The sequence below is a fragment of the Larimichthys crocea genome, chromosome X, assembly GCF_000972845.2.
Source record: "Larimichthys crocea isolate SSNF chromosome X, L_crocea_2.0, whole genome shotgun sequence".
Lineage (NCBI taxonomy): Eukaryota > Metazoa > Chordata > Actinopteri > Sciaenidae > Larimichthys > Larimichthys crocea.
In genome coordinates this window covers 40,246,759-40,272,291 of record NC_040020.1, presented here as the reverse complement: position 1 = coordinate 40,272,291, position 25,533 = coordinate 40,246,759, and the positions used below count along the sequence as shown (strand labels likewise).

General features: G+C 43.4%; 1 protein-coding gene across 1 annotated transcript; it reads right to left on the bottom strand.

The window, feature by feature from the left end:
• On the bottom strand, window positions 1–22,525 carry dpy19l1l (dpy-19-like 1, like (H. sapiens)). Its single transcript, XM_027283120.1, is given in 24 exon segments — window positions 1–2,165; window positions 2,300–2,425; window positions 2,606–2,705; window positions 3,000–3,174; window positions 4,047–4,166; window positions 4,991–5,015; window positions 5,113–5,180; window positions 5,906–5,977; window positions 6,207–6,308; window positions 6,704–6,784; window positions 7,404–7,463; window positions 7,550–7,636; window positions 9,439–9,447; window positions 9,449–9,495; window positions 9,498–9,516; window positions 12,020–12,119; window positions 13,724–13,815; window positions 15,256–15,313; window positions 15,502–15,595; window positions 18,053–18,173; window positions 19,210–19,347; window positions 20,666–20,753; window positions 20,859–20,883; window positions 21,945–22,525. Coding segments are annotated over 24 exon segments (2,202 nt in total). The 5' UTR covers window positions 22,168–22,525; the 3' UTR covers window positions 1–1,993.
• Between the last annotated feature and the right edge of the window lie 3,008 nt (window positions 22,526–25,533).

The following is a 25,533-nucleotide window of genomic DNA, read 5'->3' as shown; positions in this document are numbered from 1 at the left end:
AACGGTGCTGCAAATACTTTATTTTTTAAAATACAGACAAAATAGACAAATATTATAAAAGACATCTGCAACACGCCAACGCCTGCGACGGGAATAAAGTATTTACGTCAAAACCGGGCACTTGAATTTACAAGTCAACTTTTATGCCGTGAAACCTCGTCTCTACGTATGAGCAGCTCCGAAATCAGACGGACAAAACGTCACAGATTAAGTGCGACTTGTTCGCTCGCTCTGGCACATTTGAGAGTTTCTGAAATGTTTGTTCCTTCATCTCATTTTGGTGCCCAACCGATGAAATGAGCTGCACCGAGATGTGTTGAAATGATTTCCACCTTTATACACAAAAAAAAAAATAAACCTTTAAAGCTGAGAGAAACTTGCAGCCTTTTCAGAAACCAAACCCATCGCAGAAGATTTGATGAGTTAATGATGATTGTGAAGCACATGTCATCATGTTGGAGGAGTAAACGTGCAACAAATAACCCATAAACATCAACTGCCACGTAACCTGAGCAGCTCTCGAAGCGATCAAGGAGAAAGAAGTTTCTCCTGTTGGCACTCCTCCAACACAGTGACTCAGTCTTATAGGAGCAGTTCAACATTTTTCTACAAGAAGAGCCACTCTCGCATCTGTCCGTCAAATATGAAGCTACAAACTAACCTATTGTTAGTCTTTGTAGGCTATAGCTTCAAATTTAGTGACAGTGAGAGTGGAGGAATCAATCTTCTCATTCCTAAAACGTGGAACTATTCCATTAAACCGTTGTAACGGCTTTAACCTACAGTGTGTGTGTGTGTGTGTAAAGGTGTGTTACAGACAGTACAAGCTGTGGATGTGATCAGCTAAACTGTCTTTTCGTTCAGATCGTCTTTTTAACGGAGCCGGGCCTCGCCTCCGTAGCGTCAATATTTACCGTACAGACATGACGATCTTCTCGTCTAATTAAGTTTCCAAGAACCAACGACTGCTACCATTTACACAAAATCCACTGCTACGAATAGATTGGATTGGCTGTTACAGAACTCACAGGCTGATGAAAACACGTTTTTTTCATGTGCTACAGTTCCCCGAACACGCAGCTTTAATAACAAGACATAACTTTGGCAATGAACAGGAAACAAAAAGGACCTTTTAAAGGCTGTACATTGGTTTTTACAAAACATTTGTTTGGGTATTTACAAAAACGTTGTGAGGGGGAAGTTAAAAACAAATCCCTTCTTTCTCCAATCTATAACCAAATTTCAGAACGAACGCTCTTCTACTTTGTGAAATATTGTTACAAATCCTTGAGTGACTTCCATCTGGACGCGGAGGCTGAACGATATGTAATTTAAATAGATTTTTTAAAAGCTTCCGAACACGAGAACAGAATTTTCTCCTGTGATTCTTCAAAATTCTGTTTTAAAAGAAAAAAAAAATGTCAGAACATCTTGGCGTTTGCATAAAAAAATACTCACACAAATAAATTATAAAAATAGTGTACTACTGAAAAAAATCTTTTCAGAGATCAACACTGTGCATAACAAGAGAAGAAGTCGGCTTTTGTCAAGTTTGCAAAGGGTATTGCTTCACAGTATGTGGACATCATCGATTGGTCCCGCCAGACAAAATGTACTTCTTCAGCACGAGTCAAAGGAAATTAATTCTGTACAGTAAGAAAACAACACTGATGTGTGAACAGCATCTGTTTGAGGACAATAAAGATTCTATGGAACAGAACCGATGCAACAAACTAAACGAGGAGCTGCGACACCTTTTGGCTTTCACTCGGGCACCGACGGGAGCGTAACGGGAACATCGCTGGCTGACAAAGATGCAGCGATAAGGATGAAACAGGGAGAGGAACACTGAGGACACACGAGAGACTCCAACTATTATTAGTCCTCTGCTCGGGAAGAGTAAAAACCAGGAACGGCAGTGACCGACCAAAACGTGTGGGAAAAAAAAAGAAAAAAGAAGTGGTTGGGTGTTGAACTAGTCTGTTCCACGATGTTATCTGAGATCTTTGGTAGCTTTGGGGACTTTGAGGACTTTGTAAATGTCATTGGAAAAGACTGTGGCGAAGTGGGGTCGTGAGCTCCTGGACATGTGAGTGCAGAGGGGGGTTTTACCGACATTTTCGGGGTCCTCGATGTCCCAGATTTCTGGCATGCTGCACCCAGGCCTGTGTGGAAAAAAAGACAAAGCGATAAAGAAAGAGACAAGAACAATATTTAACTAAAGGAAAATCATCTTTCTGGATTAAAGCTGCAGCTAAATAGCCATGTGAACAAACACATGGTTCTGGGTGTCGTGTACCTGGTTCGCCTGGTGCACCAAGAATCCTCCAGGACGAAGAAGTCCACTCCCAGCTTCATCAGGTTCCTCTTCACAGTTTCTCCGGACATGCGGCTGTACATGGAGTAGACCAGCTTGGTCCTCTCCCTGCGAGGGAGACAGTACAGCAGGGTTACAATGCATACGGTGGACTTCAGTCACACAAAAGGCTGAAAGACAAACGCCGAGCTGGGCTGACTGCTGTTTGACTAGTTAGTAATATTAGCTGGCAGCTATGTCTGCTGTTGTTAAAGTTGCTAAAGTCGTGCTGCTTCGACCTCCACTGACCTCAGACCAGCGTCTTCATAGTGGGGGTGGTTGACGATGGGCCGACCGGTAGAGAGCTTCACGCTGGCCATGGTGGGCATCGCTCCGGCAAACACAGAATCTGTATTGACCACAAAGAGGAACAAAAACACATCCAGAAACTCTGTATTCATCTAATATTAATAGTGTATGTCCAAAAATACAACAAACCAATCGACCTGCCTCGCCCACAGCTGCACACTGACCTTTACCTAGCTTTATTTTTGTTCAACCTGTAAAGAAACTGAGATGCTCAGAGGAACTTTAATATAAAGAGGAACCAAAGCTGTTTTGCTGCTGTGTATTATCATTGTTGTAGTCTTGAATCACCTTGAGGTTATCCAAGTCATTAGACAGCAGCAGCCGCTTTACTCACCAGGACGGGTGTTGTCCTGGATCCAGTCCAGCAGCTCCTCCTGCGGCAGGTTGCTGAACTCTCCAATGATCGCCCACTGGGCCTGCAGGTTGGCCACTCCCTGTACGGCCATGATGGCTATGACTGCAAACACGGCAGCCTGGTGCTTCAACTTCTCTCCGATCCAGCCGAACAACTGACAACAACCAGGGAGAGAAGGAGAGCATTATAACTCCTATTGACCCACACTGACCTGTGATCAGGTGAACGGTGTATCTGTTATTCGTACGTCTGTTCTCACACTATGTAACTTTGGGCTCCGGGTCGGGAGAAGCACGTAACGCTTTACGGCACTAAGTCACACAGCAGCAACTATTTCACTGATTCTGGTGAAACTGGATCATATTTTATGGAGGAAATGTTTTCTGGTTTTCCCTCTGATGTCCTCCGGCTGCTCCGCCTCAACAACCATCCGCAACATGTGACCCTAACGACCCACAGGTGTCCCTAACGACCCACAGGTGACCTTAACGACCCACAGGTGTCCCTAACGACCCACAGGTGACCTTAACGACCCACAGGTGACCCTAACGACCGTGTCCCTAACGACCCACAGGTGTCCCTAACGACCCACAGGTGACCATACAGAATGCTGGTGTTGTTCCAGAACAGGAGCTGGGCAATGTAACCGGGCTCAGCAGCTTCTATGGACATAGTGGCAGAGGAGGAGAGAGTGAAGAGGACGCTGACGGAGGAAGCTAAGAAGAGAAAAGGAGAGAGTGAGCGAGCAAGAAGCCGCCGGACAAGAGTAAACGTGGGACTGACTTTTAGTGGTTGGTGAGAGCTTGGTGAAATAAAAAGCTGAAAGACAGACGCCGAGCTGGGCTGACTGCTGCTGGACTAGTCAGTGATATCAGCTGCTGCTGGGGACCTGGGTGATGATTGGCTGTTAGCAAAGTTGTCGACTCGCTAGTTTTTGATCAGAAGTAATGGAATCAGAACAAATACTCGAGTACAGCTGAACATAGTTCCAACAGCGGCACCTTGTGCTTGTGGTGAGAGACAGACCTGTTTGGAGCAGATGAGCGAGGCCATGATGCACATGTGGGGCGTCAGGAAAAGCTTCAGACGCATGATGAGGACGGCCAGCACAGTAAACGCCACCAGCTGCAGACTGTGATACACCAACTGCAGAGAAGTCCACACACACACACACACAATCAAAATACAACAAAAATCTGAATGCATTTATGGGAATGAAATGCAAAAGTTTCCTGTAACATTTAGTCACAACATCAGCCTGTTACATAGTCACGTTCATGAACACAGTGCGAGCAAACATCCCTGAATAGAAAACACTGTAGGCACGGCTCTAAATGGGTCAGATTGGGTGGGAAAGTGCTGGTTCTTAAACTAGTTCTGTAATCTTATCAGGAATAAACCTGCCTCCTGTGTGAACTGTCTGTAGCTGAACAGGATCGTCTTTCACTGCTTTATTTTAACATCGGTACCTGGAGAGCCGAATATTTTCTGACGTGTAAAAAGTTTGAGAAACACGGCTTCAGGAGCCTCGCCGACAGACTGTTTAATGACATTTGCATGGCGCTTTCCTCTGCCGCAATACTCATTCAGTCATACAGAAACATTAAAGCAATTATCTGGCAGAGTCTGGAAACTTCCACACAACTGTGGCTGGGCGGACGAACATTTGAACGCTTTCATGCCCCGGGAAGGATATTACAGAAAATGACACGAGGCAGCTGGGAGAGAAAAGCTGACAAAAGGCAGCACAGTGTGATTTCAGAGCAGGAGGGGAAGCTGCCTTTCATTTCTTAGTAATGAGAAAAGGGATGAAAATCACTTAGGGGGCATGGTTACTGAGCAGACATTACTGCACTGGAGGAATCCAATCAAATAAAACAGGTTTAGATTAATGGAACGACTGCGAAAAAGCCCAAGAGTTGACACTGAGGTGTTATCAGGATAATGCTGAAAAGAAAGTCTCTTCTCACCTCTCCATTCCCGACTACTTCAGACCTAAAAAAAACAAACAGAACACACAGACATAAAACGAGGTGCAAAGCGGTGAGTGAAATCAGCAACGTGAGCAGTGAGGTGGCTTCAGGACGCTCACCCTGCGGCTTCGTCGACATCGTCGGACTTCCCTCCGTCCCTCAGGAAGCGGACGATATCCTGGATCGTCTGGAAATAGAATAAAAATGTAATCCTTCATATGTTTACAACAAATACTGACTGTATGAGTGGATAACATGCTCAGCGTGGGCAGAGCTTAATGAGATTAGACAACATAAAGAGCAGTTCTTTAAATAGTTATTTTCTCTGATGTCGTCCACCTCTGAAATATTTCATCATTCATGAATGTGGAATAAATCTCACTGTTCTTCTTTTCTCAAAGCTTAAATATACACATGCAAGTGTCAGCTACGATTCCAATGCACGGCCAATAAGACAACTGCAGTTTAGAAATGTCTGCAGAGCAACCAGAGCAGACAGACCTCCAGCTGTGCCTTCCTGTCGCCGTGAGCCAGCGTCTCGAGGCTCTAAAGCCGGGGTAGTAATCGAGAAAAATGGTCACGTTCAGGTTCCGCCAAAAATGAATAAAACTCAATTGATATGTCGTTTCCAGCTCTGGCTCCAGACAGGACAGAGAATGGGTCCTGGGCCTATGACCTGTGCTTTAAAGAGACTTGAACCTCATGTTTGATCAATTGCTGCATCGCTCTGAAAGGTGAGACGGCAGCCCGACACTCACGTCTGTACAAACTGTGTCACTGCAGACTACACAGACTGTTTAAATTTCAAAAACTGAAATACATGGCAACATATTGTCAATATTTCTGCGTCTTCACCATCGTGGATGAGTGTGGTTTTCATCCAAAATCTACAAGAAGCTACAACCTTCCTACCTTCCACGCGATGAGAGCAACCACCAGCATGTTGATGGGCAGCAGCAACGTTTTAAGGTAACGTACAGGAGTCTGAAGGAGAGAGAGAGGCGGAGTGAGGGAAGGTATCACAGCTTTCTAATAATGTAACACAGCACACAACACCAGGCTGCTGTTTAGCAGTGAACTGCTGTCAGGTTTCTGGTTCCTGTTCTGAGACCTGCTGTGAGAAAACAGCTTCAAAATGTATCACTTCTTATCAGGAGACTTTTTGAAGGTTTTGGTGAGATTATCACACCAAAACACCCAAGAGTGAACTTACCTCCAACTCAATGAAGTCAAATTCGGCAGCACACGTGTACATCAGCGTGTGGAAGTCCTTGTAGCTCGTGAACTTAGACTTGATCAGTGCACTGATGTGAGCCTGAAAAAAAACGCAGACATGTTACAGATCTGCCTTCAAAACATTTTGTATTTACATGAATTTGGTTGATTACTCAGCTATAAAAAGGTCCAGTGTGTCAGATTTAAGGGGCTCTATTTATAGAATATAATAATCTGTTTTCCTTAGACTACAATCACCTGGAAATACGAGTCATTGTGTTTTTGGTACCTTGGAATGACGCTGCAGGCCCACCGTATTTCTACAGTAGCCTAGAATGGACAAACTAAACACAGACTCTAGACAGAGTGCTCAACAGGTTTCACACCAGGAAGGAGAGAGTGAAGCGACGTGGCTGCAATGAGCAACTTCACCACAAGATGTCACTGAATCCTACACTGGACCTTTAACAGTAATCATAGCAGCCTGTGTCTTACATCATCGGAGGCACAGAGGATCGTGGACAACATGAACTTTAGCAGGACTGTGGAGCCGACCCAAGCCAAACCCTGCATGACCTGAGGAGAAGAAAAACTGGCTAAATTCTACACAGGTAACAAATACAATGAACATTTAATATCAAACAACAGCTATGGTGGAATGCTCCCTCCGGGCTGGGAGCAAGTTGCTGCCCTAAGCGAAGGAGTATCTTGGTGTCTTGTTCACGAGTGGCAGGTTGGTGCAGTGTTAGCAGTATCATGGAAGCTGTACTGGACCGTTGTGGGGAGGAAAGAGCTGAGCCGGAAGACAAAGCTCTCAGTTTTGGGGTTCTGGGCTCAGTCTTAGTGATAGAGGAGAGTGAGGAGCTCAGACATCCAGAGGGAGCTGCTGCTTCACGTTGAAAGGAGCCAGCTGACGTGGTTTGGGCATCTAATCAGGATCCTCCTGAGATTGGACTGATAGGGAGACGCCGGGGCAGACCCAGAACCCACTGGAGGGACTACAAAGTCCATCTAGCCTGGGAATGCCTCGGGATCCTTCATGAGGAGCTGGGATGTGTCGCTAGGCAGAGGGACGCTAAACCTGCTGCCACCATGACCCAACCCCGGATAAGGGGAAGGAAATGAATGGGTGATGCTTTTTGGCCACATTTGGTGATTTCTGCGACACTAAATTATGTGTATCAATTTCACGTACCCAGGTGACGATGCCAGGTTTGAAGACTTGAGCGAATCTATCCCTCAATGCAATGATTGCCTGAAAAAACAAACAGAGTTTACTGACCCGATAAATCTTAAACTATTCAGTCATTGTACAAACAATATATCAGACTCTAAACTCACCCAGATGGAGACGAGTGAGGAGGCGTAGAAGGACGTGAGCAGCATGGAGTTGCCAAACATCAGGACAAAGCAGACGCCGAGAGTGATCTGCAGGATGAGAACAGGAAGAGGAGAGGAGATGTCATTAATCACAACCCTGCGGCGTTCACACGTCTGTGCAGTGCAGCCCGTCCAGCAGCAGCTTGATGTGGATGATCTGTCGCTGTAATTAAAATCATTCCCAACAGGCGAGCTTGGCAGCGAGCGTCGGAGGCTCTGCCAGCTTCTGGAGCTTTCCGGTGGTCTCGTAAAAACACTCAGGAGGAGGGCGGTCTGAGATAGTCTTTCCGTGCGACAACGATGATGGAAACCCTCCAGAAATTTAAACTAATACAATAAAATTTGAATCCACAGGCACAATATCATCCTCTTCAATGAACTCTTGATGGTTAATCCCACAGTGAAGAGTGAAGTAATGCAGCACTCTGCTCTGTGTAGACAGTCGGAGAGTTTCCAACCAGGGGCACTTCTAACAGCGGGGTACTTCAGCAGTTACCAGAGGTGGAAGATCATCCAAAAAATAGAAATGTTGAGTCACAGTGTGACAGAGTGCATAAAAACAGTCACACACAGCACCAACTATTTCACTGATTCTGGTGAAACTGGATCATATTTTATGGAGAAAATGTTTTCTGGTTTTCCCGCTGATGTCCTCCGGCTGCTCCGCCTCAACAACCATCCGCAACATGTGACCTTAACGACCCACAGGTGTCCTTAACGACCCACAGGTGTCCTGAACGACCCACAGGTGACCCTAACGACCCACAGGTGTCCTGAACGACCCACAGGTGACCCTAACGACCCACAGGTGTCCTGAACGACCCACAGGTGTCCTGAACGACCCACAGGTGACCGTACAGAATTGCTGGGAGCAGAGCTGGTGTCGTGCCAGAACAGGAGCTGAGTAAACAGGCAATGTAATTGGGCTCAGCAGCCTCTATGGACATAATGGCAGAGGAGAAGAGAGTGAAGAGGACGCTGACGGAGGAAGCTAAGAAGAGAAAAGGAGAGAGTGAGCGAGCAAGAAGCCGCCGGACAAGAGTAAATGTGGGACTGACTTTTAGTGGTTGGTGAGAGCTTGGTGAAATAAAAGGCTGAAAGACAGACGCCGAGCTGGGCTGACTGCTGCTGGACTAGTGAGTAACATTAGCTGCTGCTGGGGACCTTGCTTGTTTATAGTGCTGAAATAATACTGTCCATTAACAATTGGTAAAAGATTTGATGATGCAGTCCTGCATTGTTTGTTTTGCCCTCTAACAAGTGACACTGGCTCAGGCTCGTTAACAGCGCTGTGGTCACGGAGGACGCACACGCCTGCTTGTCTGGATTTCTTTTCTCACACAAATCCAAAGTCATTTTAACTGAGCTCTCTAAATTATGCAGAGCCATATGCCTTCCTCTGACACAAATCTCCACCATCTCACCACAAAGGGCCTTCTCCTTATCTGTGGAGCACACAGTCTCTGGCGAACAGCCTGGCATGCTGAGGGGATTATGGAGGGGGAAAAGACCGTGGCGGCCAGAATAACACACACATCTTTACACACATTCTCACATCAAAACAGATATACTTTTGTCTGGCAGGGTGAACCAGATGCCCACACATTCTCCCTCTCTCATGCTAAAAAGACGCTCCGCTGGTGTTGTCCTGCGGCTCATGAAATTCCTCGCGGCTGAGGAGCCGAGCGAGATAGTAGAACGGAGTCGGAGCGCATTACAGCTTAGAGGAGAAAACTGGAAAGACTTTCATTTATGTTTGGCACGACACAATCCACACAAACGACCTAATGCAGCAGAGGCAATAAATATGAAAGTTATGGAGCAGAAAGACGTGAAGGTCATCGGTCTACCATGTGAGTGGACGAGGATGGACTGCATCTTGGCAGCGCCGAGGTAACCGAGGATTTAGAAGCAAACAGAGAAGCCACCTGGAAAGAAAAGAAAGACATCATCAATAACAAACTAATGCAGCCATGAAGCTTTAATATCTGGAGTCAGACACAGATGATACATATCCATCAACATCCTATATCTGTTAAATAATGACCCATACAGATAGACAGAGCACTTTATTTATCCCAATGTGTTATTATTTATCATGAGAAGGTAGAAAACATTGGGGAATAATCTAACATTAAAGGAGCATGTTTATGTGTTGTAACAGTATGAGTGGGTCAGCGCCTTACCAGAACATTTAATATTCCAATATTTTTTAAAGTTTAAGTTGGTCAGAGGATTCAGGCACAGAGCAAACAAGACAAAACTCTCAGAGCTGCAAACACAAACAGATTTGTTCAGTTCAAGGTGCGTTCACTGTTTCAAAACACTTTCAGCTCGGTTCAATATGAAACAAGCATTTCAGTTCAAGAATAAAGAAAAGAAATAAGCCAAAGCCAAAATATGCTTCACGGATTTACCGGAGTCGAGTGTAGTCAAACTCCAACACAGTTCCAGACAACGTGGACTAACGCGACAAACGACAGAAGCCACGACGGACGGCCCGCGCTTCCTGACTGACGGTTGGTTGTCGGGGAGGTGTATCTGAGATGGGATCACTACAGTGTTTATATTGTGTTGCTTTAATATCGTACGGTTTTTTGTTTGTGTAAAGCTGCTGTAACGCCCCTCTGTCCTGCATGTCCAGTAGTTAGTGTTGTTTATTTCTGCATTGGAGGTGACAAAGATTTAAATGAATTACAGTAACTCTGCAGTGAATATCGTCTTCTTCTCCTTTGGGCTTTTCCCTTCAGGGGTCGCCACAGCGAATCAGCTGCCTCCATCTAACCCTGTCCTTCTGCATCCTCTTCTCTCACACCAGCTACCTTCATGTCCCCTCACTGCATCCAATAAACCTCCTCTTTGGTCTTCCTCTAGGCCCCTGTCTGGCAGTTCAAAACTCAGCATCCTTCTACCAATATATTCACTTCTCTCCCTGGACATGTCTGAACCATCTCAGTCTGGCCTCTCTGACTTATACCAAACCTCTAACATGTGCGTCCCTCTGATGGACTCATTCCTGATCCTATCCATCCTGGTCACTCCCAAGAGAACCTCAGCAGCCTTCATCCTGTACCTCCAGCTCTGCCTCTGTCTTTTCCTCAGTGGCACTGTCTTTAGACCACACAACATCGCTGGTCTCACTTTTCCTTTCTTTTTAGCTGAAACTCTTCTTCACACATCACACTGACACTTTTCTGCTGCGAACGATTCTTCACCTCTTTTCCACACTCTCCATTGCTCTGAACTGTTGAGCCTAAATACTTAAAATCCTCCACCTTCTTTATCTCTTCTCCCTGTAACCTCACTCTTCCACCCTCTCATTCACCAACTCTGCAGTGAATATATGTGGATGTATCTATGAGTGAATCAATAAATTGATCCATTTATAAATTTAAAAACCCACTGTGGGTTCCCCACAGGCTTGGATCAAACATTTCCTGTCATCTCGCCACCACTGCCACCTGATAAAAAGGAATAAATTGCTCCTCAAGAAATAATTATAAAAAATCCATTAAAGCAACAACGCGATTAATGACATTTACATTTGAAATGATGCGTTATAAAACATCATTAAATTAGCCAATTATTCTTTTTTGTTGTCTCTAAATGATGAGTCCCTAATCTCATTAAAAAAATAAAATAATTATAAATATTAAAAAGGCTTTTGAATGTAACGTTTTCACTTCACACATTCATGAGAAGAATATGGAATTATTAAGATGCAAATTTAAATAATCAAACTGGAGTAGCTTTTCTAAGTCGATCATTTTATTAATTGATTTGAATTAAACAGTAAAAGTCTGTAATTACTCTGGTCGCACATAGTTAATGCACAGATGTGCCACTATAAAATAAATATGAGGCCTCAGAGTACTCTACAGATTCTAAAAACTTAAAGGAGCGAGCAGAGTGGGCGGATTCACAGCGTTTGGCCTCAGGTTGTGTTGTGCACACAGTGGACGAGGTGAGCGAGTTCAATTAGCAGCTTTCAGATATGAAACAAAACAAGTAATAGCAGTTTAATATCTCGTCTCGTGTTTAGATCCCTGCACAGACCGCAGCGGCGCCCTGAGGCGGCCTGCCGACAGCGTGGGCGAGGCTGGTTGCCAAGCGCCGGAGCTCGCGGAGATGACCCGTTTGCTCTGCAGTCGCTGGTTCAGACTCCAGCTCTTCTGTCTGCCAGCCTACACTCTTTAACCAAACACTTGTTTCTTCAACTCGCTTGTCTGCTTCTCTGAAAGAATGTGTCTGTCTTCACTGTGACTTCATATTTTCCATCTGCATGCTATGAGAGGCATCTCTGTCTTTTGCCTCTTTGTTTCTTTGCCATCATCTTCACTCCTTGCCAGAGTATTTTCTCCCTAATCTCTTCTGGCCTTTCTTTCTTCCCACATTTTCTCTCTCTCAGTGTTTCTCTTGCTCTCTGTTTACCTGAGTGAGCAGCACGAACTGGGCGAACTGCCAAGGCAGCATGAAGCACAAATTGGAGACACCCAGAGCCACCATGGCTGTCCTGCTCGGGGTCCGTGTCCTGCAGAGAGAAGAGAGACAGACGAAGGAGGAAATAAAGAAACAGAGTGGTGAGGGAGAGAGTGTGGGTGTAGAGGAGATAAGACACGATGCATTAAGAAGGCTGAGAGGACACACATTCAGAGTGGACCACAAAGGCCCGGCTATGTACAGAAATACGACACGGAGCTCATTCTCCGGTCGAAGAAGTTTCTCACTCGACACAAGACGGCGTCCACTAGTTGATGTGTAATGAGAAGATTACAAGTGTGTGTGTGTGTGTGTGTGTGACGAGCACATTGTCTCACAGCGCTGCCTGCTTCACTGCAGCAGACAACAGACAGGACAAACTGTTGTAACATCACAAGAAAGCAGCTTTTTGATCCCGTTACTTCCCGTAGTCAACACTTACCAACACAAACGTACAAAGTCAGATCGCTGCAGAAACCTTTGTGTCGATACATTTCAAGGATCAGGTCGTTTCTCTCTGCCAAGAATCTGGAAACTGTTCTGCGAGCCTTGCAGTCGGTTCGATTACTGAAGAATAGAAATTCTTTGCTTTCTGGCTCTCTCATCTTCAACTCAAGGAAACTTTTAGAGTTGATTTTTAAGATTTTATTGATTACTTATAAATAGGGATGGGAATTGATAAGACTTTTACGATTCTGATTCCATTATCGATTCTCATTTGGGGAAAAAAGGAGAACAAACAGTTTGATCAGCATCATCTAGAGAAGGTAGTGAACTGGAGCGAGTACTAGTGTGTTATTTACCTTCTGTAGTAACCACAGAGGTGGTCACAGCCTGGCTGCTGCCGCTGCTGCTAGGTTGAGATTCATCTCCAGTCTGAAGCGTGTCAAAAACACGACATTCATTTTAAAATATTACATGTTGTGTGCGCAAATGTTTCTGCATGTTGGTCGTGTTCCCTCCGGACGCTGTTATCTCCACTTTGCAATGATTGCAAGTCGCCCTGTTGACGTCTGTTTTGGTGAAATGCAGCCAAACTTTGGAGCGTTTGAACCGAGTGGGTGACATTGTTACTACTGATTGCACTGCACGTGCCAAACTTCCGTACGTTACGTGCCGTAATTTGTCGTGCTTTCTGGAATCGATAAGAGAATCGTTGGATAAACTGCCAAACGATTCCATGGAATTGAAACACACGGAACCGGTTCTCAACAAGAACCGGTTCTCGATTCCCATCCCTACTTAAAGTTATTTAGCAGATCATTTATGTCCCTTCTCGCTCCCTGGGATCTTCAGATGTGTCGTTCTTGGTTGTTCCTCGGTCCAGATGTTGACACAAAAGGGACAAAGACTTCACAGTTCAGGCTCTGAGACTGACCTGCCTGAGGAGCTGTAGACTCTGAAAAAAAGTCCCTGTTCTCCTTCCTGTCTGTTTCAGTTTTCAAATAAAAGTAAAAATCATCGTCGTGTGTTTTATGATGCGTTTTATTTCAGTTTAGTTCGCTGCTATCGTAGTTTTTGCGGTTTGTTCTGCTTTATTGTAAAGGTGCTGTATAAATTAAAGCTTTATTATAGTTTCTATCTGGAGGAGCGTGGTGACACTACTAGCTGTGTGGAGGTTTCTGCTGAGCTCTGAGAGGGTGGTGGTGAGTTTACCGTAGGATGTAGGTGAGAAGCAGCATCTGCAGGACTAAGAAGGGGTAGGCAAAGCTCTCCCTCAGGGGTGGAGTCCACATCACACGAGTGCTCTGACAACACAAAAACAAAAACAAAAACACACATCAAGAAACAAGACACGTCTCGTTAAGTTATTAAATCAATCATGTACACAATCAGTGACTCGTTCATGGTTAGGAACACTGTACGGATCAGCTGTTCAAACTTAGGGTTTCACTACGTTACGTACAATTCTTCAGCTACCTTATTTCCTACTTTCACTTTATATTCCACTGACAAACATTTTTGTCCCCAGCAAAATGTTTAAGATACGACACTTCTGGTGTGTTTTCTGTTTAGTGAGCAGATCCTGTTATCAGCTCAAACTAACTCGATTAAATGCTGATCTTTCTTCCACCTGAGGCCGCTGGTGCTGTTAACGTGCTCTGCTTCACGTCAGCCAACACTCACACCTGAGCACCTGTAAATGAAAGTTCATCGTGACTCTCTTGTCTTTGGTAGAGCACAAAACATTTTAAGCTCTCTGCAGATCATTTGAACTTTGGCTGGTGTCTGTTCTCGACCAAAGATCAGCAGGCACACAGTGAGCAGTGTGCTACGTGCACGTGATTGATAGCAGATATTCAAACGTACCTGCATGAAAGCTGGTTGATTTAGTCAAGATGATGCTAAAATATATTTTCACCAACTATATTTAAAGTTCCCTGGTAAAGGGCCGACCTTTAACGTTGTAAATTCATGGTTTATGGAAAGTTTCCAACTTTGAAAATTCTGAGAATTTTGCAACCCTAATATCAACCCTTCAGTATTTGGATCAGGTAACTGAAGTACATTTTATAGTCTAAAGCTGTTCATATGGCAGATCATTCAGAATTAATTCATTCCAAACAGTTCTTATTTTTTATTTTGAACCTGCAGCACGACTGTTCACTCAGCAGCTGTGTCATTAAGACAAACAAACATCGGGACTTCCCTCATGTCCTCTCCTGTTCCCTTGCTGCCTCACATTCGGTCTCTGTCACTCGATAAGATCACACACCACTAATTATACATAACACACTTTACGCTACAATCTAACACGTGTGTGTGTGTGTGTGTGTGTGTCAGAACACTCGGCCCAATGCTTCAAAAATAAAAAGGGACGCTCCTGAAATGTGACAATCCACCGCTGCACTCAGGGGATAGAAAGGACTAGAAAGAGGACGGCAGGTGTGATTGAAATGTCACCGTATTGATCTGAAAAAAAAAAAAAAAATTTATAGAAACTTCTTATTTGTTCTGAAGGAGACTGGGGAGAAGGAGGTGGGTGGAGGGACTCAGCTTTGAATGCCAGCCAGAACCAACTCTAAGCTCCTTTGAGGGCTGGAATGAGTCTATAAACCACCCTCTGCTTTTCTGAGAGCTTTTTCATCTTACACATTTCAGAGGCTTACACCCAGAGAGACTTTCACTGAATTACAGCACGGAGCGACAGACGTTTAACTCAGCGATAGCGAGGACGGCGCACTCACCTCGCCGTGGTTGAAGAAGAAACACATGGTGGTAACAACGCCGCCCAGTCGGCTGCCACTAGACGGGAAAAATGGAAAGGAGCGAGGAGGTCAGGTACGAGAGGTAACAACACATCCACTAAGGTCATCCTCAATCAATCTATATCTGACACAAGAGAAACCGCAGAGCTGTTTTTCTGACAGCTGACGGGTCTCGACTCCTGATGCCCGTTGGAGCATGATGGGACGGCGCCCGAGCAGAGTTACCTGAGGTAGGCGCCGTAAATGAAGAACAGGCTCATCATCACGCCGTTCAGCAGGAACACACAGCTCACGTAGAAATACGCCGGGTCGCCCATCCCTAACATCCACACACACACACACCACAGCACAGACACACGAGGCGTTACTGAGGAGATCGACTGATGTTTGACATTTATCGTTTATCTGGTTCCAACTTCTCAAATGTGAGACCACGTAATCGTGCCCAGCTCGAGACATCACGGTGGGCTCAGCACATTAGTTAGAGGAGACGCCTTTGTTCAGCCTTCAAACTGGGAGTCAGTACAGGGACAGGTAGCATCGACCGCCTGCTGCAGGCTTCATGTGGCCTGGTTTTTATTCTCGGCCATGTAACCTCATTTGTGATTTTATGCTCGTCGTCTAAAGACTGTATGTTTCTGAGGGACACACTGTGGCTCCTTTTGTGCAAACTGTTTAACATCAGGTACATTTTTGATAAATATACAAAGGAAGGAAGCTTTGTGGGTCCATGGCTATGAACTGAAGTCAACAGAAAACAAACTGCAGTTCCTCTAACGTCCACTTGAGGCTGGCTCCAGAAGTGAGTCAGTGTCCATAAGTCTCCATGTTCAAATAAGAAATAAACATGTTTACAGCCTGGTACAAAAAACAGTTTTGGTCTCTGTAGCTAATTTCCCCGTTCATGACAACTGTACTGAGGGTGAATTTATATACAACTCACCTGTTCACATTATATTAAGGCTTAAAGTTATGCAGGATTAAGAGCGTGGACGCTTTGATTGACAGGTGGGTGTGGTTACAGTTTTAAAGAGAGGAAGAGGCAGGACTGCCAATGTGGCGGCAGCTTGAGGTGTCTTTTGTTCAAACACTTTCTGCCGTAGCGAACTCAAGACCGATCAGCTGCTTCTGCTCCAACACTCGCCTCATAGCTCGTCACCTTCCTCACATTAATACACAAAACAAACTAAAATATAATTTGACATTGTGTTTTCCACTTGCTTAGATTGGACTGCCACTCTTTTTTAAAAATCAGGTCATCTTGTTGCGTCGTCTTTTTCTGGTTTTCAGATTAAAGAATGGTGCCACATGCTTCTTATCTCATAAACCAACTTCTAATAATCACGTAACAAACGGTCGTGGAGCATTTTACACAATATTCAGTAAAAATCTGCGATACATTTGGACGGAGACACGGAGTCAGACTGCAGCAGAAGTAAAAGAGAAAGTTTAAGTTGCAAAACAAAAAAAGGAAGATTCTGTGTCCGCTTCAGATTTACACAGAAGAAGAACTGAAACTGGTTTAAGATTATGTGGCACATTTAAGTTCTTCATTTATTAAAACATTATGTGACTGTGTCACACTGAATAATAATGATTCTTATTTTAATCTCCATTTGCGCTCAAACACGTCGTGGGTAAACGCACTGACTGACGAGCTGTGATGATTACAGTGTGGTAACATTACAAAGAGCTGTTACATCGCCGTAACGTGACGGTAAATTACAGGACAAGCAGAAAAAGGAACAGCTTGGTGAGAAAATGTAAAACAGCCTTCCCGCTCTCTGCTGTGTCATTCTGCATCGCTCACAGAAATAACGTTGTTTGTGACAGTGACAGGAAACGTTCCGGCTCTGTTCGCTGGTACGTGAGGCGGCGGCTTGCGTCAGGTTTGTGTAAACACTGAGAGAACAGCCTGTGTACATCGACCCCGGGGCGCCTCGCTTCACTAATGAGAGCGACAGAAACACACAGATTACAGCTCCGCCGAGGAGAGCTGACAACACTTTTCTCTTGTTTACCGTCAGCAGATTTTTCTCTTCGAGGAAATGTTCCTGCAAACAAATATCAGATTTGTGTGTAATAGGTTGAAAGCATTTTTCTTCCCCTCGGGGCAATAATCATGTTTCCGGTGCTGCGTTTGTTCCACCGATTTGTTTTGCTGCCGTCTGGATGGTTAATGTCATACCTTCGCTTGGGAGGTTTTCCCCGTATGTTTTATAAACGCTGGGTCTATCAGGTCTATCAAATGTGACGATTTGCTGCATTTCATAGTAAAGTCATTAATTAATTAAAAATGTTTAGAATTAGTCTAAAATATTCAGAAAAGAAATAAATGTGAAAGACGTGAACCAGCGAGCTTCAGACCGCCACGTCTCGTCATACCACTCAGATAAAAAAACAAAAGGAAAGAAAGATCGCACACTTTGACTTTTCTGTCTTTTACCTGACGGAAACTGAATGAAACTCTTCAAAACGTCTTTTCATTGTTCCATAAACTCTGGTTTCATTCACAGAGTTAGAAATATTCCAGCTCTACACTACAAGCCCGACTCTGCCATGTTTCTTTCTGTAAAATGTAAAATACATTTTCTCTTAACTGTGAGGCTGTTTTGACATCTGTCCACGAGGGAAGAAAATCAAAGTCTGAGAGGAAATTAATCATCGAGTCAATTCAGCGTGAGACTGTGTGAGTATTTTAAATGCTGGAGGAGCTCCAGGTCACCGCACTGAGACGATGTGCCTGTGTAATGGAGTCATCAGACTGAAGCTGTACCTTCACAGCTGTCCACGGGCGTGAGTCCCTCTCCTCTGTTGATGGACCAGCACATCTTTGTGGGAATCCCAAAGTATCCCATTACTCCTGTGTACATCCGGTACCAGCTGGCCAGGACCACCTGGGGAGGAGAGATGCAGAGAATGAGGACAAAGCCTATTTAAACATGTTTGTAAGGCCTTTTTCTGTCCTGTTATCTCTGGGGAGCACAGACACAAAGGAAGGATCCTCGCTGCAGGAAGGAGGGTTACAGTGCAGTCCCTAAACCAACTGAACAAGCTGTAGAGTGTGTCAGACCAGTTTTAAAACTAGGTTCTGGAAGCTAAAGTGGACCAACTCCATAATAAAAGACAAAACACAACGCGTCCTGATCGTGGACTAGAATCTAAAATCTCGTAAAAACTGAAGAGCTTCTTGCTGATAACATTTTCTAGCATGCTGCAGATTTCTTATTTGTTTTTGCAGAAGATAATAAAGTTTTGACTGAGGCAGCAGCAGCAGGACTAAAGAAGGAGACGTGGTGTGTCGTCAGATAACAAACATCTTTGCAAAAAGCCTGTGAGGAGGAGCGATCACAGGCCCTTCATTCCAACAGCACGACTTTCTTCTATACATTATTATTTATGAGTACTTTCTTATCCACCTTGTGTATACGAGCTGCTGTGGGATCACTAAAGTCTGTCGTATCTTATTGTGATGCAGAGGTGGAGTGACAGAACATAACGAGGAGTTTGCAGTCTACATAAAATTATAGCCTACTAACTCTGACTGTTGATTTTCAAGCCTCGGCTGGAGAATAAAGTTGTAGAGTCATGGTGCAGTGTCACTCCGAATAAATGAACTGTGGGCGAGGCGGAGACAGGCAGTATTTTGAAAGCACTGAAACATTTTTGTGGCTGTTTTTTCAGCGAACGTCTGCAACCATAAAGAATACAGCGAGCTGCTAATCAGTCAAGGAGGCGCTGTAAACTTTACGTACTGAGGAGGATCAAGCAGACGCAGCTTACAGACTATTGTCGTCTCGTTTCTGAAAGCTTGAGATGCATCGAGCGTCGCCGTGCATTGTGCATCGTGAGGCCGGTGCAGTAAACACCTCTAGTAAACACAGAGATGAGAAATGCTGCCTCTCTGCAAATGATTTTAAAAAACAGCATTACCTCAGGGTAGAGATTGAATCTCTTCAGCGTGTTAATAACCAGCGGGTATTCTGTCAGACGGTCATTCATGACCACGTGCAGGCCGTCCAGGAAGGTGGGAGCCTCGATGATCGCCTTGTAGTAGGAATAGTACAAACCCTGGAAGCAAAAGAAGATACAGACACTTCACTTAAGGAACTGTGGAAGAGAAACCTCGAGGCAGAGCCACAGAGAGAGGAAGGCCCAGCTGATACAGAGACATCACACACTAAATATAACAACAAAAACAACTCGGCAGAAGAAACTCCATGGAGTTATCCAGGCTCAGCAGATGGGAACAGCTCACAGCCCGTTTGGTCGCTCGCAGCGGGGGTGAGAAGAGAAAATATTCTGTTCGCATATGATTAAATCATCACCTTCAGCGCCGGCTCTCAAAAGGGCACAACGCCGCGAGCTGCACGCGAAATATCAACAACTTTTACACAGTTACAGTGAAGTGGGGGGGCATTAAATGACACTCATTTGCATATAGTTAGAACCATAAACATCAGTTTGAGCAGTAAGTCTAATCTAGTTTCTAACACTGTGGGAGGAAATTATGATTTCCTGAGCCGCAGGAGTTGAGATACGGTCACATTCCACTTCCCCCTCGTGAATATTGATTTCATCTGAGGGCGCATGCGGCCGACAGACTTCGGCGGGTCAGAGTTCGCCCTGCAAATCCGGCCGGTTGTCAAACACAAACACGGGCGTTTGGAAATGTCAGAGACGTTATTCCAACGCTGTGTCATCGCCGGGGTGCAAACTGCACCCACACACTCACACACTTCACAGTTAATCGTCGCTGTGCTCGATATTTAATTAGAACCGGTGTGATGTGACACAGTGTGAACACTGTACCTGATTGGACTTGTATCTGGTGATCTATTGCTGTGGTTGTAAACTCAATATTCTCTAATTAATGGATTTGTATTATATCGATAATCTGATATATGTTCAGAGACATGACAAACAAGCCTGATTTTGAACCTGATCATTATTATTTCAATTAATCATTTGGTCTATTAAATGTCAAAAGAAATAGTGAAAGGCGTCTGTCAAGCTGAAGGAACGCCGCCCAAATTGCTGCCTCGGTGAATCTTCTGCTTTAATATTCTCAAGTATGATTCAAACAGCACATCTAGCAATCTATAACCAAACATTTTGAAGAGATTAGATTAATTTTTCATCTAAAAATGCTAAATATGATCCAGTTCCAGGATTTGGAGCTTCTCCCGTTTCATATGATTGATCTGTTGCTCAGGTATAAGACATCTGAAGACATCAGCTTTGGATATTTTATAGACAAATCAATACATCTAGAAAGCAACTGCAGGTTTTTTTGCGGTGTCATGATGAACAAGCCTGACACGGGCATCAGGATATGTTGACATCAGCTTTAAATATTAAAAAACAAAAAAAACAATGAAGCGTTTACCATTTCTGTGCGGAAAGCCATTTCCTTCTCCAGGTTAGACAAGTGTGAAAAGTGTCTGTCATTCTCAAACAGCTGAGAGAGATGATGCCTGATCACAGGAGGAGGAGAAACATGTGTGAGCCACCAAGACGTTGTTTCCACATGTAAACACAGCAGCAGTGAGCAGTGACAACATGCTGATGGAGCAACTCACCAATGGAGATACCCGGTCAGAGCAGCTGTGGACAGAAGAGCACAAACTTCAGCTGCTGGTACACGAAGCTACAGACAGCAGGGAGGATTATTTATATCCCCACACACACCAACAACTATTTATACTGCCCTGCTGTATATATATCATGTAGTGTATCCTATCCTAGTTACACAATAACATTACTAAACAATGCGAGCTTCTAGTTTGATATGAAGTGAAGCAGAACGGAGACAGATCTGTCACAGTCACGATGAAGCTGAATGTCTCTGTGTTTAAAAACAACAATAACAGAAAATATAAACCACAATAATAACAATAATTATGCATCAACATATACACGTATAGGCTGATAATACAGGTGTACAAATAGGTGAATAAAGTCAATATAAAAGTTATTATAGGCCACATTTTGTGTACTGTATATTCATATTTATACCACTGTAATCCACTTTATTTATATAGCACGTTTTTAGCAAACACAGGGTTTCCAAAGTGCTGCACAGCGAGATAGAACACAATAAACAGCACAATAGAAACAGAACAACACATGAAGTAGATAATGGAAAGATAGAAAACAATAAAAAGAATAAAAAGCACACACGATAAAATAAATAAAACAAAAATAAATACGTAAATAACAAAATGCATGTATACACATAAAATCAACCATCTACCAAAGAGAAGAGCTGTACTGTATTTACAAATCCTGTTCACTTGTACACACTTTTACTAGTATTTGTCACTTTTTTAAATAAAGTTGAATTAATCTAATATAAACCAGACTTTATATTAAATGATGTGGCTGCTACCTGAGGACAAACATTAGCTTTAACTTTGAGGAAACACGTGTGGAGCTCACACACACACACACACACACACACACACACACACACACACTGATGTAATACTTTCTTAATGAGTAAACAACAGCAGGCTATCGTCCAGGTGTGCTATCGTCCAGGTGTGCTAACGTCCAGGTGTGCTAACGTTAGCCTTCATTATAACTTAACGGACCCGCTCGCGCTAACCAGCCGTTAGCAGCCCGTTAGCTCGGAGGAGCTAGGCTAGGCTAGCTCCGTAACTTACCGAGGAGCAGCGTGAGCCCGAGCCTGGCGACCGCGGGGGGACTGAGCCCGAGCTTGTGTCCGATGCCCGACAGCCCGTTCGGGTGGGAGCCGTTGAAGGCTTTGCCCTCCCTGCCCGGCCGCCGCGCGGTACTCTTGCCGGGGGGCGAAAGCAGAGGGCTCCTGTCGCGGTCAGCCTGGGTCGCTGGACTCTTCCCGGGCTGCTTTCTGTTCTTAGCCACCATTGTTGTCCGGAGGAGGAGGCGGGAGAGCGGGAGGTTTTTAGGCCGTTTGGACGGGAAACCTCGAGCTGGAGCAGCCCCACACGGTCCTCGGGATCCGGTCCTCGGTATCTGGTCCTCGGATCTGCCCCGTTACTACCTGAGTGATGCTGTCACGGGCTCGGAGCCTCGCGCTGAAGTCTGATGCGGCTGCGCCACCGACTGGACGTTTCGCGCCACTGCCACGAGCTTCTCTGTGGTGACCATGGCAACGGCGGGCAGCGGGTACCGTTAGTGTCGGGGGAGTTCGAGTCTGTTTACTGATTCGGATCACTGACTCTCAGATGGTAAAATTGGACGAATCGTTTTTTTCGAAGCAGAAAAATGTATTTGTTTTTTGCCATTTCTACTTTTTTCTAATTCTGTAGTGTATGCTACACTTTCCTCTGCTGTTTCCCCATAGTGGAATGAATAAAGTATATCTAATCTAATCCAATGAACAAACAGCTGTTTATTGATTCGGATCACGACTCTCAGATGGTAAAATTGGACGAATCGTTTTTTTCGAAGCAGAAAAATTTGTTTGTTTTTTTTCGAATAAATAATAATTATTTTTTTATTTATTTAAAAGGGACAGTGCATGTTAATAAACATTTACATATAAATATACCGGTTTATAGCCACAGGCTAATTTCCAACCGTAGTCCCTTGGCAGGTTGATGTTAAAAAAGAGGAAAAGAAGGACAGAAACAACTCAGCAAAAGAAAACACAGACAAGAGAAAAAAAGGGAAAAAAAGGCTTACAACAATGAAAGACTGATCCACATGAACAAACAGCTCTGTGTACAGCTCATCAAACAGCCTGAGCGGCCTATCGTGAGACAAATGAACAATTTGTGTGAATGTATGTGTACTGTGGCTAAATGAAGACCAGCCACCTGTGATGGCACCCAGCTGTCAATCAAGTCCACACTTTTAATTCTGAAACTTTAAGCCTTATTTATTTATTTTTTTAAATTTCACCCTCAGTACAGTTGTCATAAGCGTGAAAATTAGCTATTGCTGTCTCCGAATCAGACTCCAATGATAAATAAAACTCTACACATTGAAGTTCGAGTCTATTGATTCGGATCACTGACTCTCAGACGGTAAAATTGGGCGAATCGTTTTTTTCGAAGCAGAAAAATGTATTTGTTTTTTGCCATTTCTACTTTTTTCTAATTCTGTAGTGTATGCTACACTTTCAATAATGAATAAAGTATAATCTAATCTAATGAACAAACAGCTGTTTATTGATTCGGATCCCTGACTCTCATAAGGAAAATTGGACAAATCGTTTTTTTCTAATCAGAAAAATTTGTTTGTTTTTTGCCATTTCTACTTTTTTCTAATTCTGTAGTGTATGCTACACTTTCCTCTGCTGTTTCCCCATAGTGGAATGAATAAAGTATATCTAATCTAATCCAATGAACAAACAGCTGTTTATTGATTCGGATCACGACTCTCAGATGGTAAAATTGGACGAATCGTTTTTTTCGAAGCAGAAAAATGTGTTTGTTTTTTTCGAATAAATAAAAATTATTTTTTTATTTATTTAAAAGGGACAGTGCATGTTAATAAACATTTACATGTAAATATGCCGGTTTATAGCCACAGGCTAATTTCCAACCGTAGTCCCTTGGCAGGTTGATGTTAAAAAAGAGGAAAAGAAGGACAGAAACAACTCAGCAAAAGAAAACACAGACAAGAGAAAAAAAGGGAAAAAAAGGCTTACAACAATGAAAGACTGATCCACATGAACAAACAGCTCTGTGTACAGCTCATCAAACAGCCTGAGCGGCCTATCGTGAGACAAATGAACAATTTGTGTGAATGTATGTGTACTGTGGCTAAATGAAGACCAGCCACCTGTGATGGCACCCAGCTGTCAATCAAGTCCACACTTTTAATTCTGAAACTTTAAGCCTTAATTAAAAAAAAAAAATCACCCTCAGTACAGTTGTCATGAGCGTGGAAATTAGCTATTGCTGTCTCCGAATCAGACTCCAATGATAAATAAAACTCCACACATTGAAGTTCGAGTCTGTTTATTGATTCGGATCACTGACTCTCAGATGGTAAAATTGGACAAATGTTTTTTTTCGAAGCAGAAAAATGTTTTTTTGCGAATAAATGAATGAAAGACCGATCCATATAGTTTTATCCTCAGTACTCAGTGTTTTGAAGGTTGATTGTTTTTTGTGTTTATTGTGTAGGTTATAGATATTTCTGTCTGTTTAATTTCTGTCTGTTTATTGTGTTCCTGTTTTTTGTTTGTTTTTTGTTTTTTGCCTTTTCTACTTTTTTCTAATTCTGTAGTGTATGCTACACTTTCCTCTGCTGTTTCCCCATGGTGGAATGAATAAAGTGTATCTAATCTTATGAACAAACAGCTGTTTATTGATTCGGATCACTGACTCTCATAAGTAAATTTGGACAAATCGTTTTTTTCGAAGCAGAAAAATTTGTTTTTGTTTTTTTTTTCGAACTAATGAATGAAAGACCAATCCATCTAATTTGATCCTCAGTACTTGTCTGTTTTGAAGGTTGATGTCTGTTTAATTTCTGTCTGTTTATTGTGTTGTTTGTTTTTTGCCTCTTCTACTTTTTTCTAATTCTGTAGTGTATGCTACACTTTCCTCTGCTGCTGTAACAAGTAAATTTCCCAGTGGTGGGATGAATAAAGTATATCTAATCTAATCTAATGAACAAACAGCTGTTTATTGTTGGGATCACTGACTCTCATAAGGAAAATTGGACCAATCGTTTTTTTCGAAGCAGAAAAATTTGTTTGTCTTTTTCGAACAAATAAATGGAAGACTGATCCATATGAACAAACAGCTCTGTGTACAGCTCGTCACACAGCCTGAGCGGCCTATTGCCTGACATACAAACAAACCGCTGAGTGTACTGTGGCTAAATGAAGACTGGTTAATGAAACCAGCCACCTGTGATGGCACCCACCTGTCAATCAAGTCTGCAACTTTAAGCCTTAATTAGAAAAAATCACCCTCAGTTCAGTTATCATCAGCATGGAAATTAGCTATTGCTGTCTCTGAATCAGACTCCAATGATAAATAAAACTCCACACATTGAGTCAAAATTACTTGAGACTAAATAAAAGTGATTATACTCACTCATTCTTTTTTTTTTCATTTAATACTCAAAAGACCAAAAGCTTAGTTAAATCTGGGACTTCTTTGACTAGATTTTGATTAAGCAACTCATAATTTTTTTGTATTTCATAAATCAGGATAATTTACAGCCTATCCAGTCCACAACTTTCTATTTTGTCTTTATTCTTAGTAGTACCTCTGGAATTTTTCACATTTTTCTTTGTTTATGAAGATA